General features: G+C 39.3%; 1 protein-coding gene across 1 annotated transcript in view; it reads left to right on the top strand.

Moving 5' to 3' along the window:
• The window catches only part of WDFY4 (WDFY family member 4), a 115,463-nt gene that overhangs the window by 44,152 nt on the left and 56,936 nt on the right, over positions 1-14,375 (top strand). The window contains exons 29-39 of the mRNA XM_063405700.1: positions 714-919; positions 1,515-1,684; positions 2,037-2,162; positions 2,637-2,798; positions 2,909-3,106; positions 4,102-4,219; positions 4,815-4,972; positions 5,413-5,651; positions 7,373-7,482; positions 8,424-8,615; positions 9,177-9,316. Coding sequence (XP_063261770.1) covers positions 714-919; positions 1,515-1,684; positions 2,037-2,162; positions 2,637-2,798; positions 2,909-3,106; positions 4,102-4,219; positions 4,815-4,972; positions 5,413-5,651; positions 7,373-7,482; positions 8,424-8,615; positions 9,177-9,316 — 1,819 coding nt within the window. The remainder of the gene's footprint in view (positions 1-713; positions 920-1,514; positions 1,685-2,036; positions 2,163-2,636; positions 2,799-2,908; positions 3,107-4,101; positions 4,220-4,814; positions 4,973-5,412; positions 5,652-7,372; positions 7,483-8,423; positions 8,616-9,176; positions 9,317-14,375) is intronic.

Raw genomic sequence — 14,375 nt, 5'->3', positions numbered from 1 at the left:
TTCATGGTGCTTAACCAGGACTAAACACACTGATAATATTTCAGTTTCAACAGATACTAAGTAAGAGCAGACTGGATTCAGAGAGTCTTTTGTCAGTGATTTATCTGGCATTCACACAGCTGTGTGGTCTGATCACACATCTGATATCCATTTTGGAAAATGTCTCATGTTTTCAGAAAATACAGTGAAGGGCGAACTTGGATATTGATGTTTATTCTGCATAGCAGAGGCTGAAGAAATCCCATCTGTCTCTGAAAATCAAGTCAATCTAATGTAAGGTTACTAGCCCCTCACTACTGTAACCAGCAGAATGCCATTATTATAATTCTACCTTTTGCAACTGAAAGGTGAATTTCATAGTGCTGGGAGTTGTAACTGTGCATTTTCATTAGATAGCACATCTTGGACTTGAAAATTTAAACCAGAATAGCTTGAAAGTCTGTGATGTAGTTTGCCTCTTAGAAGGGGCTTCGTATTAATGAAGGGTTTTCCCTGACAGTAATACAAGGTTAGATGTAGCAGGAATTGAATGACTTCAACTGTGTGGATGAGTCTGTTGTTAAATCTTTGTGATTCTCTGTTTTTTAATGAGATTTTTTTTTTCTAGAGAAACATGAGCTTCTAAATCACTTCAAGATAATTTTAAATAATATCTCCTTTCTGTCTTCCATCGTGCTTCCTTCCATGTGTTTTCATTTACCTGTTTGTCCTAGGGAAAAAGAAAAGACATTTTTGGCACTGGGGCCAGACTGGTTTCTGCTGTTCACACAGAGCTACCTGCACTTCAGCACTGTTGTCCTGGGAATCAAACTGCTGCTGTGCTTCCTCCACGATCGTTCGCTGCTGAACAAATTCAAGGAGGGGACAGTGGCTGGGCGTTGGCTGGAAAACAGCTCTGCAGGGTTGAATATGCTAATGGGTATGTGTCACTTTAACATTTCCAAAACACTGCCTCATCCAGCTCAGTGACAGAAGATCACTGTGTGAATGATAGGAGAATTCCCACTGATCTCAGTAGATCAAGAGTCTAAATTACTTTCTAATTTAAGTTACTTTCAAACCTGTCCTGGTACTTCAGCATTTCTGTGCTAAAAAGTGGAAAGTATTCCTTCTCCCTCGCAGGTAATTAGCAATTCTGATTAGCATCTGGAGGGAGATGGGCCTTTTTGTGTTGCACAAAATACTTGATAAGCCTGTAAGGTGTCCAGATGCCAACTTGTGCTCTGAAACCTTTTATTTCTTAAAGATTTGTTCAGCCTGCTTTTTGATAATTAAACCTGGGGTTCTGAGATGGGGAGGTGAAAGGAAGAAGAATAATTCAGGGAGAAAGTCCTTTAATAAAAGTGATAGTGGAAAACATTTTTATGTTAGTCTGGGTGTTTTTTTAAACTGCTGATACTGCAGCCTAGCAGACTACTGTGTTCTGTGACAGAGACAAATGAGGATAAAGTTGTGTCAATAATCCTTCTGCTGATATGACATGTATTTTTAGACACTTTCCTTTTCCTTTGAAGATAATTTAAAAAGTCATCCTCCAGTGCCTGACAATGGCTACTTCTTGATTTTTGGATTTTCTGTATTGCAAAGATGTCTGACTGATCATGTTCACATCCCTGAGATCTATTTGGTTGTGGCAGAGCTCTTTCTGGCAACTCCACCGTCTGAACCACCTGAAGCAGTCAAGGTAAAAAAAAAAAAAAATAGCAGACAAGCACCTGAAGCTGCTATTGCATTACTATTTTGACATTTTATGCCCTTTGAGAAGATTGTCAGGCAAATTAACCCTACCTGGGTTTTGTGATGATAAAAACTATTCATCTTTTTAAAATTAAGTTAAATAACTTTGATTTAAGAAAATTTATGTTTAGAACAACCTTGTTCATGGAGGTGTTAAATGTTACAAATTCAATAGGAGAGGAAGGAGCTGCTGGAGGTAGATACGTTGATTTTGTTCTGATGTAGAGAGAGCAGGCCTTGTTCTTGATGTTTCATATATAATTCCCATCTCTTAATTAAATATATTTCCTCCTGTGTAGAAAGATCTTGAGTCCATGTTGCAGTGGATTTTGCAGCACCACCTCACAGAGAATGTCCTCAAATTTGGGTTGTGTGCAGAGGCAGCTGTGTTGCTGCTGGAAATGGTTAGAGTCACTGTGGACAAGGTAAGTGTTTTGTTGGAAGGAGAGTGCAGTGTGAGTGCCTGAATAAAGAGCCCAGATGAGACAGATGCTGGTGGCAGCCTTCACCTGTAATCCCTAATCCTGCTCTGCCCTCAGAGGGCAACACTGGACGTGTCAGTGAGCAGGGACTTTCAAGGGGCACAACAACCACTGCCCTGACTGTGTAGCACAGGATGTGATGGGCTCGTGTTTAAGAGAGACCAGAGACAGATCTTGCCCACAACAGTACTCAGTTTTTTCATTCTTAATGATGATATGTCACCTTTCTGGTTGAGTGTGTCTTCAGTCTGCAAGGTGGGGGTTGGCAGCTGGTGCCTTGTCTGACTTTTGTGCCTGTGTCATGTTTGCTTAGCTTTGGAACAGAGCTGACAAACAAAATACCTAAAGAGGAACAAAGATAAGCTCTTACAAGTGAGAGGAATGCTGCCTTGACCAGATGCACATTTGTCTGTTCAGCCTGTTGCAGATGCAGAAGCCTCCTGGGCGATTGCCTATCCAGGGAACGTTATCGAGTTTCTGTGCTTGATCTATCACAGTTATCCACAGGACCCTGTGTGGCACTGTCCTGACTTCTTGAAAACTTTGGCTATGCTTGCTTTTCATTCAGGACCACCCAAGGTACGTGTATAGGAGACAGAATAAGCCCTTCAGGCCAGAGATGGGTCACTAGGAGAAAAAAAATCAATTTACAGTAGACTGAGTGAAACTATTGCTATCTGCTTTCACAGGGGGGGTCTGAAGGCCTTTTGACTCCTGATGGTCCAGCCATTGCTGAAGGGAAGGGCTGTGCTGATCCCTCCTCCCTCCCACTCCTACCACACCCTGCCAAGAAACACGTGTGGGATTTTGTGCGAGTCCTCCTGATGGACAGTCTTCTCAACATCCCAGCAAACAAACAAGGACATCCCCTTGAGCTGCTTCTTGAGGTGCCTCTTATCAGCAGGCTTTGCTGTTCTACCTTGCACTAGGGGTGGAAGGACAGGACATATCCTGCTAGTGACCCAGTAAAAAAAGTGCTAACAGTAACAAAAGGGAAAAGGACTTCTCTAATTCCTCTGCATTAATGTGAACTAAGAAAATGCTGTCCCTGGAAAAGACATTTTTCAGGCAATGTTTAATATTGAAGAAAGGTGTGAAAAAATAATCCCTTTTCCTTAGTAATACCTGCTTGTGATTAGAGTACCCCTTGAATTTGTTAAAACCAGAAAATTTCACATGGACCATCCTGTGTACTGATTTTTGAGATAATAAAAATCTCAGTTCTCAAATAAGCAAAAAACCATATCTCTATTTTAAGTACAGATTAATACAAGCTGTAGCAGCTGAGTCTGGATAATAGATTTCAACCACTCAAAGCACTCTAGAGAATCAGAGTAATCTGAAGAAGGGGGAAAGTGAAAAATTTAGGTTTCATCTCCAAATTGTCAGTAATCCAGGTATCCCAGATGTGAGTTCTGATGAGACTTAGCTTAGTAATATGAATAGTAATGAACATAAGCTTGACTGCAATTGTAATGAATTAAATCCTCTTGTGGAGCAACAGCTCTCCATAGGTTTATGTATACTATCCCAAGGTTTGGTACAGTTAAAATAGAGTTTGGATTTCTGGCTGTCTGAATCCTCAGCCTCCTAATGGAGCTCAATGTCCCTGAGCACAAGACCTCTTGGGAGCCACCTGTAAGCTAAATTCTGGCCCTTTGCAAAACCTTGTTCCTGTTCAGTGTGCAGAAGGTGACTGTGCTGGCTATGAGCAAGATGGTGTAGTCCTATGGAAGATTTCCTGGTTTTCCAGCTGGGAATGACGTTCTGCCGTCTCATCTGCTGTCCAGTAGCTGTCAACATGTGCATTCTTGCTGAAACTGAAGTTGAGTCAGATTTCCTGTTTTTCTGCTGTCCTAATATGTATGCCATCACTGTATAGGCTTCTCCAGAAGATGCCACCAGTGAGCAGAAAAGACTTTTTCAGACCAAAGTTCTGCTGTCTGCTGTGGATGTCTTTCAGGCTACCAGCCAAGGCGAGGGGAAAACGAGACCAAGAGGTGAGTGGTGAGAATCTGATTGTTTAACTATTGTTTAAATATCATGCCAACTGATATTTAGCATGTAGGTGTAATTTTAGAAAGGTTTGGAAACAATAGCTAAAAGGACAGTCCAGCTCAGCAGGCTCCACTGTCTATTCTGTCTTGCTGTAAGCCAGTTTGCATAAATTATTGTAATTTTGCAATTTTTCTGGAGAGCCTCTTCCTTTTTTTTTTCTTTTTTTTTTTCTTTTCTTTTTTTTTCTTTTTTTTTTGAGAAGAGATTCTGAATATTACAAAGGAAGTATGTAGAAAGAAAGCTAGATTTATCCTTGAATGATTCTGGAAACAGCCCCATTAACTTAGTTTTTGCTGCTCTCCTTTCTGAGTCGCTAGTTAAATCTTCATTACAGCATTTTAGTGAGATTGGCTCCATCCTTAAGATGGAGCTGTCATTTCCAGTCTGAGTAAGGTGTTTCTGCTATACCTAGAGTTGTCTCAGACATGTCCCAGCTCTGAGATACTATGGCATGAGACTGTTCCTTCTCAGCTCTGGTAATCTCACATCTCACTTTTTCTTGTCATGGAATAATCAACTCTTTTATATTCTCTCCAGGGAGCAGTGATCCTCATGGTACTTCAGAATCAGCTGCACCCCTGCCCCTGCTGAATATTGCTTATTTTGTTCAGAAGCTGGTTGAGAAGCTGAACAGCAGAATGTTTGCTGCTGACCCCAAACAAATCCTGATCTTCATTGCCAAACAGATTATGTGGGTGAGTCACTTTTTTTCTCCCCAACTTTTATCAGTGTGCAGTAACATGCTGGTTTTTTACATTGAGGTCATGATACTGCAATTCTGAAGAAGATGGCTGTAATCCATTTGGTGATTGTTGTTATTCCTGGGTTTTTTTGCATGAGAACATAACAGCTGTAAATTATAATTAGAGATAGATGATGCAGCATAAAGAAAGGATAGCTAACTCTTTTGTGACCTTGTATACATTGCTGAACTGAGATAAATTAATCTCTTCCACAGCTCTGAGGGCTTCAGCAGAAATACAGAAAAATAGATTTTTTTTTTTGTGTAACAGGTAGTTCAGGGGAATTTTGTTGAAATAAGTTTCCAACAGCTTAAATGAAGTGGGAGGAGTGGATCTTTGGGGAGAAAATTCTCTGAGCAAGCCAAATACTCTGGTGTTTTGTGTTTTCACAGATCTTAGAAAGCTCTGTTTCTCAAAAGGAAGTTTTCCTCAGTGCCCTGTACAGCTGCTTAAACAGAGCCATCCTGTACTGCCTCTCCAGACCACAACAATCACTGCCAGAACAGTTCAATGTCCTGAATACTCTCATTGTTCTGCAAGAGCAGTGGGACATATTTTTTGCAACTTACAACTCAAATAGTAATTTTGTCATCTGCCTGATGTACTGCCTTTGTCAACTGAACTCGGGCAGGTAAAAATGTTCACCTTATTATGTTTGTTTATATCTCTGGGCTGTACCTATGGCAGTGGGTGCAGATGAGGAGATGTCACATAACTCAGACAATATCCAGTCTGGGGAATCACTAGAAGCTGAGATTGAGCAGGATCCAGCAGCCTACTCACTTCTGAGTAGTACCTGCAGTTAACAAGCTTGAACTGATTTCAGTGGAGCTGGCTCACAAGCCCATCAGGAAAATGAGCATCTGGAAATCTTCCTGGGGTGTGGGCTAGGATCACTCCACAATCATGTAGGTGGCCATTCTCCGAGACATCTGCATGGGGTAGTTTAGTGAGATGTTCCCTTCTGATCCAGCAGTCATTTATGTGTGGGTATGAGATGTTCCCTTCTGATCCAGCAGTCATTTATGTGTGGGTAATGTGAAAACATATAAAAGTGTGAATGGATCTTGTGGTCTTTGTGTTACTGCTACTTGGATCTGAGTTGCAAGATTTTAGTTGTTCTGACATTGGGAGTTCTGCTGTTTCCCACTGGGTAGAGCTAGAACATCCATACACTATTTCTGTTCTTACAGATGTTGATATAACAGATGTACTCTTGCTAATGTAAGCTGGGGAGTTACCTTGGAAGCTTAGTTTTGTGAAAAAAAGCAAATATTGGCAAGTGCATTCTTCACTTTATTGTTTCTTGTTTCAATGATAACCTTCTGTACTGCTTTGATGGTCTGAATTGAATCAATTAATACAGTATCACACCAGAAATGAGCTGCACTTCCTGATCTTTTCTGGATGTTCTTATTCCATAATTTCCAGGTCAAACACGTTGAGATGGGGTAAGGATTGCTTTTATGGAGTAAGAGTAAAAACTTTTTTTAAGAAAACCTAGAGTACAGAAGGTTTTATGTTATCCAAAAGCTAAACATAGCAAATCCAGGGAATCAGAACTGTGATATTTTAAAGAAAATCAGAAATAAAAATGGCAGCTTTGCACACCCAAGGATTTGATTCTCCAAGATAGTAGCACCTGTTCAGAACTGATAGAACTTGGTGTGTTACTACTAGCTACATATGCTATTATGGACAGCAGTTCTGTGACAAGGTCCAGATTGTCTGGGTAACTTAAGCAAGCCTGTTTCTTTTTTTAATTTTTGAAATATTACTGCTGTACTGAAGTTCCTCCTGCCTTTTACTTCCTGACTGGTAGATTGTGGCACAGCCCCCAGTCCCAAAGCAGGAGTCCTCTTGTCCATGGTGATGTTCTTAGTAATCACATCTACATGCTAATAGTATTCATGGTGCTAAGTTTATAGCTTTTCTGTACTGAGTAGTTTAGAAACTGAATGAATCATCACTGATACAAAAACCTCAGACTAAGCAGTTCAAATGTAGGATACAGCAAGACCCTTAGTGCTTTCCACTAAGTGGCAGATAGGGTAAGTGATAGGTGCAAGTGCAGTAAAGTGCATGGATAAGGCACATACAAGAGAGCGATCTACAGGGTCATGACATCTGCTCCTTGACTTTGAAAACCAGACTGGCAGTTGTTAAGTTCCCACTTGCTGAAAATCACGTGGCATTACATGACTGGTATAAGCTCTCAACCTGAAATACTCATCTACTAAATGAATCAGGTAGGACTGGATGTGCAGACAGCTGTAGCTCTTTCACTGTCCTCAGTTTGTTTTAAGTCTGGTTTCCTCACAAGGTGGGTTTTTTTTTTTCCCTTTGTCACAGCTGTTCAGAAGGTTTTGGGGTGGATGCAAAACCAAAGCTGGCTTCTCATCACCAAATTTTCCTTGCACCCAGTGAAGAGGAAAAGGGCAGCCTGCCTACTCCAGATGATGGTAATTTATGGCACATGTTGCCTATGGCTTAGAGAGAAGGAAAATACCTGTATTATGCACTTGTCAGAGCAGCTTGTGCAAGTGCCACTTACTCCCTCTTTGGTGTACTGCAGGAACAGCACAGAGAAAGGAAAGCTGTGCTAAAAAATAACTTGTGTTTGCATCAAGCCTTTTTATTCAAAAGTCACACCCAGCATCCTCAGGACTAGTGGGTATCAGTTTGGAGAGCTCTCCTCCATGCTATGACCAGTAAAAGGGGCCATATACAAATACTACTTGTAGGTCTATTTCTTTTTTCAAGGCCCATACAGGGTTTGTCTGTTATATATAGAAAGAAGTATTTGAGCATTGGAGAGAAACACAGAAAAAAATTTGGGTTGGATTCAGTGTGGTCAGCTGAAGCCTGCAGCAGTGGGTTTTTTTTTTGATTTTTGTTTTTTAATATATTTTGGCTTGGTTAAGATGCAACCAAATCAGTCTGGTTTTCAGGGAAATAGAGTAAAAGAACTCAGCACTTCCTTGTTCCTGCTGTGTCAAGTTGTTTCTCAACTTGGTTCCCTTTGCCTCTCCATCTCCGGTGATGCTTAGCAACATAAAAGAATGTCCTTTACATGCTTTAGCATTCTACGTGTGATAGTAAGATCATTAAAATTCTGATTAAATGGTTTTCCAAAGCAGAAACCAGCTAAAACCTTGTGTCACTCCTCCTTGTTTCTTTCAAGGACTTGAAATACCATAAAAGAAATGTCCTGTTGTTTTCTGCATTAGATTAACTCTAGCTTAGAACCCATGGAGGCAGTGGACAAAAAAGGAACAACTCTGTTGACTCCAGCAGTTACTCTGGACCAGTGCTTTTCCAGTGAGATGTTTTTGCTTTACCTGTTGCTTGACTTGAAAACATAAATGAAGAATTATTTTTTGGTGTTACTTTTGTTTCCTAGTCCGCCAGGAGATTCTGAGAACAGTAGAAATCATCTGGAAGCAGCTCATTTCTCAGAGGAGGCAGGCTCTGGAGGATGCCTACAAGATGGATCTTTTTGTAAAAGGAAATGACAAAGAAAGGGACGTGAAGATAACAGAGATCACTCCTTTATGGGAAGAAATTATGACAAAAGCTTGGCAGCACTTGCTAGGTCTCTGTTCTTTTATGGAATACTTATCATAGAAGGAAAAACGTTGTGGTAAATGAGGTGTCTGGTGGAAAGATGCTGTTCCTTGGTTATATCTTTCCTCATCTGCTGAGAAAGCAGTTCTCAGTTTCTCTCTTTTAGGGCAGTGATTGCTTTGTGTGTCATAACCCAGCTCTTCTGTAATCACCTGGTGGTGTCACACGGCTCACGTTGTTCATGTTGTACTGCAAGAAAGAGAAATCTCCTTAGATGATTGTAACCCACAGGAAGATTTAAAAGGGAGGTTATATGGTTGAAAGAAGGGCAGTGCAATGAGTGTAGTGCTGCAGTGAATCAAAGCTCATGTCTGTGTAATGAAACTGATCTGTGGCAGGCCTCTGTGAGGCTTTTAAATAAAAGCTTGAAAAGTATGTGTTAATTCAAATCTTATAAAAATACAAAATTATTCATCTGGAGTGACACACTGCCATATTGTTTTGTCTTGTGTAATGAGGATAGAACCCCTCTATTCCTGACAGGCTCAACTTCAAGACTTAAAAGCTTTTTGTCTGTTTTCCCTTGCAGTATCTGAAAAGAAGCTTCTCCAGAATAAATCAGGGCCAAGTCTGTCCCAGAGCAAGCACAATTCCTGGAGTGAAAGCCTCTCTTCAGCTATTAGGTTCATACCTGGCCGAAACACAAAGGAAATGTCATGCAAATCAGAGGTAAATTTTGCTCTTTGTCCTTTCTGGGTCTGTCACTGATCTGCTTTTTATATGTCTCTGTAGAATTTTTCTGGATTTGGGAGGCTTCTGAGTGTGTCTGTTGGTTGACATGTTCCATTGTAAACTAAACAGCTATTGCAGTTCAGGCTCCTTTTCTAGGCTGCTAGAAATAATCACAAAGAAACAGTGACCTGAAGAACTTCTCTTGGCAGCCTGTTCATATAGTCCAATACTGCATACTTTCTGCATAGGGGCCAATTATGGCACTAGATAAACGTAAGCTGCCAAGATATGTTTGTACTTACAGGCCTCTGCTTGGGGTGGAGCAAGGTGCTGCTGCTGTTGACTTGTATCGCCTATGTAAACCTTGTCCTTCAGGCACACAATTAGTAGAAAGGCTCAGGTGTTATCACAGTACTATCCTTACATTTTCTACTGTATATGAAGTATTAAAGGTCCAAATTTTAATTTAGCCCCTAGGGATAGGGAATCAAGTCTTGGTATACAATCCAGGGATGGGTTTGGAGGGTATGCCTAATTCCTGCTGTCAGCAATGAAGATGTGAATTATCTTTTCCAAGCATAAGCTTCTCCTTTGTTTAGAGGGCCATTTCCATGGTTTTGCTTAGCATTGTCAAAAATAGACATAAAAAACACGAGATAAATGTTCCTTTTCAAGTGTACTAGGGGTAGAGTAACTAGCTATAGGGTTGGGCAGAAGTGCACTGGTAGAATACTCAGAACTTTAAACTAACCTCGTGTTACTGTGGTGCTAAACATGTTTAAAGTCTCTTTTTATCTCCTGAGGAGACAATGAGTCTGTTATTAGCCTCACTCTAGGAAGCCTTAACCCTCTAGCTCAAGCTATAGGAGATTGCAGCTTCATACCTGGTGATGCCTGGTTCACTTCCAGGTGTGTTGACCAGGAAGACTGTGACACCCAGCTCATGTGTCTGGGAGTACCTTACTGAGCTGCAAGGTTTTCCTCAGCGTGCCACAGAATCCTTCTCAGTGCTTGAAATCACTTTGCTGCTTATAGAGTGAGCAAGCTCTTCCCAGGTACATATGTATGCTGTGATGTCATACTACAAGAGTGTTGACTATTTGCCCTGGGGTCTGTTTAATTATTTTTTAAAATTAATTTTGATTATTACAGCTGATTACACCTCAGTGAGCAATGTAATTGATATTTGTAAATGTATCCCAAGGAACATTTTGTACAACATGCTTTTTGCTGTTGAAGGTTAAAGACTCTGTTATTGGTTTTTCCCTAAATATGCCCACATCATTAGTTCCTCCAGTGAAAAGGTTGCCATCTGGAAAAGGCAGCACGGAGACATTATTCAGGCACAAGTGCATGAAATTGGTGTTTCTACATCTTCTGTCTCTCTTCTGCAAGGAAGCTGCTTGTAATTAAAGGAGCTGGGTTTGGAAGAAACATTACTCACTTGATGTTATTCCTTATCATGTCACGTACTGACAGCTCCATAGCTCTGATAAATTGTTCTTCTCAATGAGATATGAAGCTACAGTTCCAAATGTTCTTCTCCTTTCTCCCTCTCCCCCTTTCTCCCTCCAGCCTGTCTTTCAGAGTTTGGTGCACTTTTTAGAAAGGTGAAATCTAAGAGGAAGAAAATGTTGAGTTGCCTCTCAACAGCCCTCTTCCTTCATATGCTTACTTACATTAAAAAGTTACATTAAAAGTAAATGGTATTTATATTTTTAACTTGTATTTTTGATTACATTGGTAATAATTTTAAAAGGTCCTGTAATGTAATTTTGTATCATTTTCTATGTCAGGTGACTTCTGTGTTCACTACTGGCCTCTGTCTTCACTTCTGCCAGTTAAGGACTTATGTCCTACAGCAATAGGCACCTGGTTGAAACATGGAGGTTAGAGGAAAAATAACAGTATGAACTACAGAGTGAGGAACAAAGAATTTAAATCCCATAGTAAAATAAAAATATTTGCTCCTAACTGAGCAAAGTTTACTGAGAGAAATGCAGAAATTCACCCAGGATTTCAGAGGTGTGCCCAGGAGAAAGAGGAAATGTATTGTTTACTGGGTTATTTACTTGATTCCTTTATCAACTGAAAAATAAAGAACATTGAAGCAGTAGTAGTATTTGCTTCAGATTAAAACAAAAAAAAAACAAGCAGCAAAACACTTCTCTTAAATTTTTCCCTGTGTTTAAGGAAGAGTGCTTTTGAGACCCAATCCTCAATCTGGAAAAAACAGCAAAATTCAAACTATTCACTCCAGCAAAGGATCAGACCCCATGTTTCTGTTGTACTTTTGCTTATGTTCTCCTTCATCAGCAAAGCCAATTTCCTGCTATTTGGTGGCAAGTATGAGAATTAGCCACCAATGCAGCTGTGTTTTCTGCATATTTCTGAATACACTGTACTATCTCATGCTTTGCTTGTGGCTTTGTCTGGGAGGCATGATCATGTAGAAAGGAGTGTAATTACATTTCTGCTGGTAGAATGGCAATGATCTGCTCAGTATTTCTTGGAAGTCTGAGTAATCATGCAGGAGCATGAGGAGCACTGTTGGATTTTTTGATGCTGACAGGTGGCAGACTGGGTAAATTTGCTGGCAGGAAGGTCTGTAGGACTGAATACAGTGCCAAAGGTTTCAAATCACTGACTTTCCTGTTTTAAAGTAAGCCTTTTGCTCTTTCTCCTCCTTTCCACCTCCCTCCCAGTTTTGCTGTCAAAATCTAGTATAGGTATTTAATTTTTAGGTTAACAATGACTGTGACTGGTTTGGATATCATAGAAAAAGCTACAAAAGCAGCAAAGGACCACTGTAGCAATTGTATTTTAGCCAACTCTAAATCAGTCAGAGGTTCTCTAGGATGAGTGCCTGAGCAAGGTTACAAGCACCATCCTTCTAACTCCTGTAAGACACATTGCCTCAGAGCTGTAGATACAGCTGTTATTCTTTACAAGAAACGCAGAGCTTTCTCAGTTTTACAGGAGGCCTGATGGTGCCTGTCCTCTACTGTTTTTGTTGATTAATTGCATTCCTCTATGCCAAAGGCCTATATAACTTGAAATAAAAACGGTCTTTTTAATCCTCTGTTTAATCCCACTCTTCAGAATGGAGAGGTTGAGACCTCCTAACTTATTATTGCAAAGCCAGAAATGTTACTTAAATCTTTTTCTAACCAATCACTCAGTCTTTTATCAGCTTTTCAAGTTAACTGAGTTAAAACAAGCAAACATTTAATGATATTTCTTTGAAAAGAGCATCATTTGTGTAACATGTTTATCTTCATAATAGAAGGATAATTAACATCACTAATTATCTAATTAAGTTCATTAACTATCCACCAACAGTGCACCGTGAAGTTGACATTATGTTCTTCTGTCAACAAATGCTTTGATTTCTTAGGAAGTAATTAAAATGTAAATTAGCATGTCATTAAATGCACAAGGGAACTTTGGAATCAAATATTCATTTCAAAACTGCTCATAGCACACATTTTTTTTACTTCAATGAAAGCAGGCACTTTACTATTAATGATGTATATTAAACAATTTCCATTATAATATTATTGTCTTGTTTAATAACTGGCTCAAAGCTAAATTACAGTGTGCTGTAGCAAGCTGAAAAAAGTTTCTTTAACTTTGAACAAAGAAATTTTCATGTCCTCTTACATGCATATCTGACACACTGCTCATTTATCATTTTCAGATTGTTTACAAGATCATAAAGAAATAATTCAACAGGTCAATGTCAGATAAGAATTGCATGAAAACATAAAATAAAGAGCTATTCATATTATGTGATACAAATCACTGAACTTTCTGAAACATGTGGAAATCATTTCCCCATCCGTTGAAGACAAGTGTTTAGCTGAGAATTGGAATATAAATGTTGTATGAATACAAATCCTTAGGCTGACTCAGATTCACAGGCCATTCTATCTGTCCCCTAAAAATTCATTAGAGGCTGCTGCAGGAGATGGTGTGTGATAGCACAGTGCACAGTAAAAAAACTGTCCTAGCAAAATTGTTTCTTTCTTGATTGATATCAGTTTCATCTTAAAACCTGAAACACAAGAGATATCACTTACAATTTTTTTTGTGGGAAGCTCTTCAGAGGCAGTTTTCCTGTGTTTTTAAACTCAGTGGTCTTCTGTGGGAGTGAAGTCTCTTCACTGAATTACACATTGTATGAAAATGTTGTCTGTTATTTCTCCTGTGTATTGTTTTAAAATATACTTTTGCCTTTCAAGACAGAGATTGTGTCTGGGTCAGGCTTAAGCTTGGATATAGGATTTCAGCATGTGGAATCTAATGTTTAAAGCTGTTGGCACCAAAGTCTCATCTTTCAAGAGCTGCTGGTTGCAGAGTTTTATTTTCACATAAAAGAGCTGATGCCAAATGAGTTAAATGGTGTTAACATGGATGAAAGAAGAGTTTTATTTGGTTGCAGAAAAACCCTAGAAACGTGTGCTAGACATTGAAACAGATTGTTCTTTTCTTTGCTGAATATATAGACAAATAATTTTTCAAATTTCTTGGTTCAAATATGTCTGTTTTCTTCTAGTTTTATGATTGAACATTTTATTTATAATAATTTCAGAAAGAAATGGTTTGAATTCAAAAGACTGAAGTGTCAATTGAAAATGAAAAGCAAAGAACAGAAAATCAAGGGAGGTCCTAGAAATATCTGCAACATGGAGTTAAATGTTTCTTCTAAGTGAGGGTATAGGTTGCTAAGTCTGCTGAAGTCTTTGACCATTCATTTCTTGTTGCTCTCATCATTGCTAGTCAAATTAAAGTTTGTTTGTGTCTGTGTTCTATTTAAGCTTTCTGCTGCAGAGCAGCTTGAACTACATCCACCAAAAAACTCTAGAAGTAGTCTTGTCACCTTTAAATTTAAGTAATTTTAAGAAAACTGTTGTTTTTTATGGGTCAGGAGAGAGATGTTTCTCTTTTTCTGTGCTCTGACCTCTAAGCATATACTGATGTTCGCAGAATTCTTTCATCAGCTAAAGGATTAGAAGGGCAAATTTTTCTTAAATAAAAGCCATGATCCAAATGT

Source organism: Prinia subflava, chromosome 9 (assembly GCF_021018805.1).
Source record: "Prinia subflava isolate CZ2003 ecotype Zambia chromosome 9, Cam_Psub_1.2, whole genome shotgun sequence".
Taxonomy (NCBI): Eukaryota; Metazoa; Chordata; class Aves; order Passeriformes; family Cisticolidae; genus Prinia; species Prinia subflava.
Note: the sequence above shows the minus strand (reverse complement) of the source record. Positions and strands in the feature narration are given on the sequence as shown.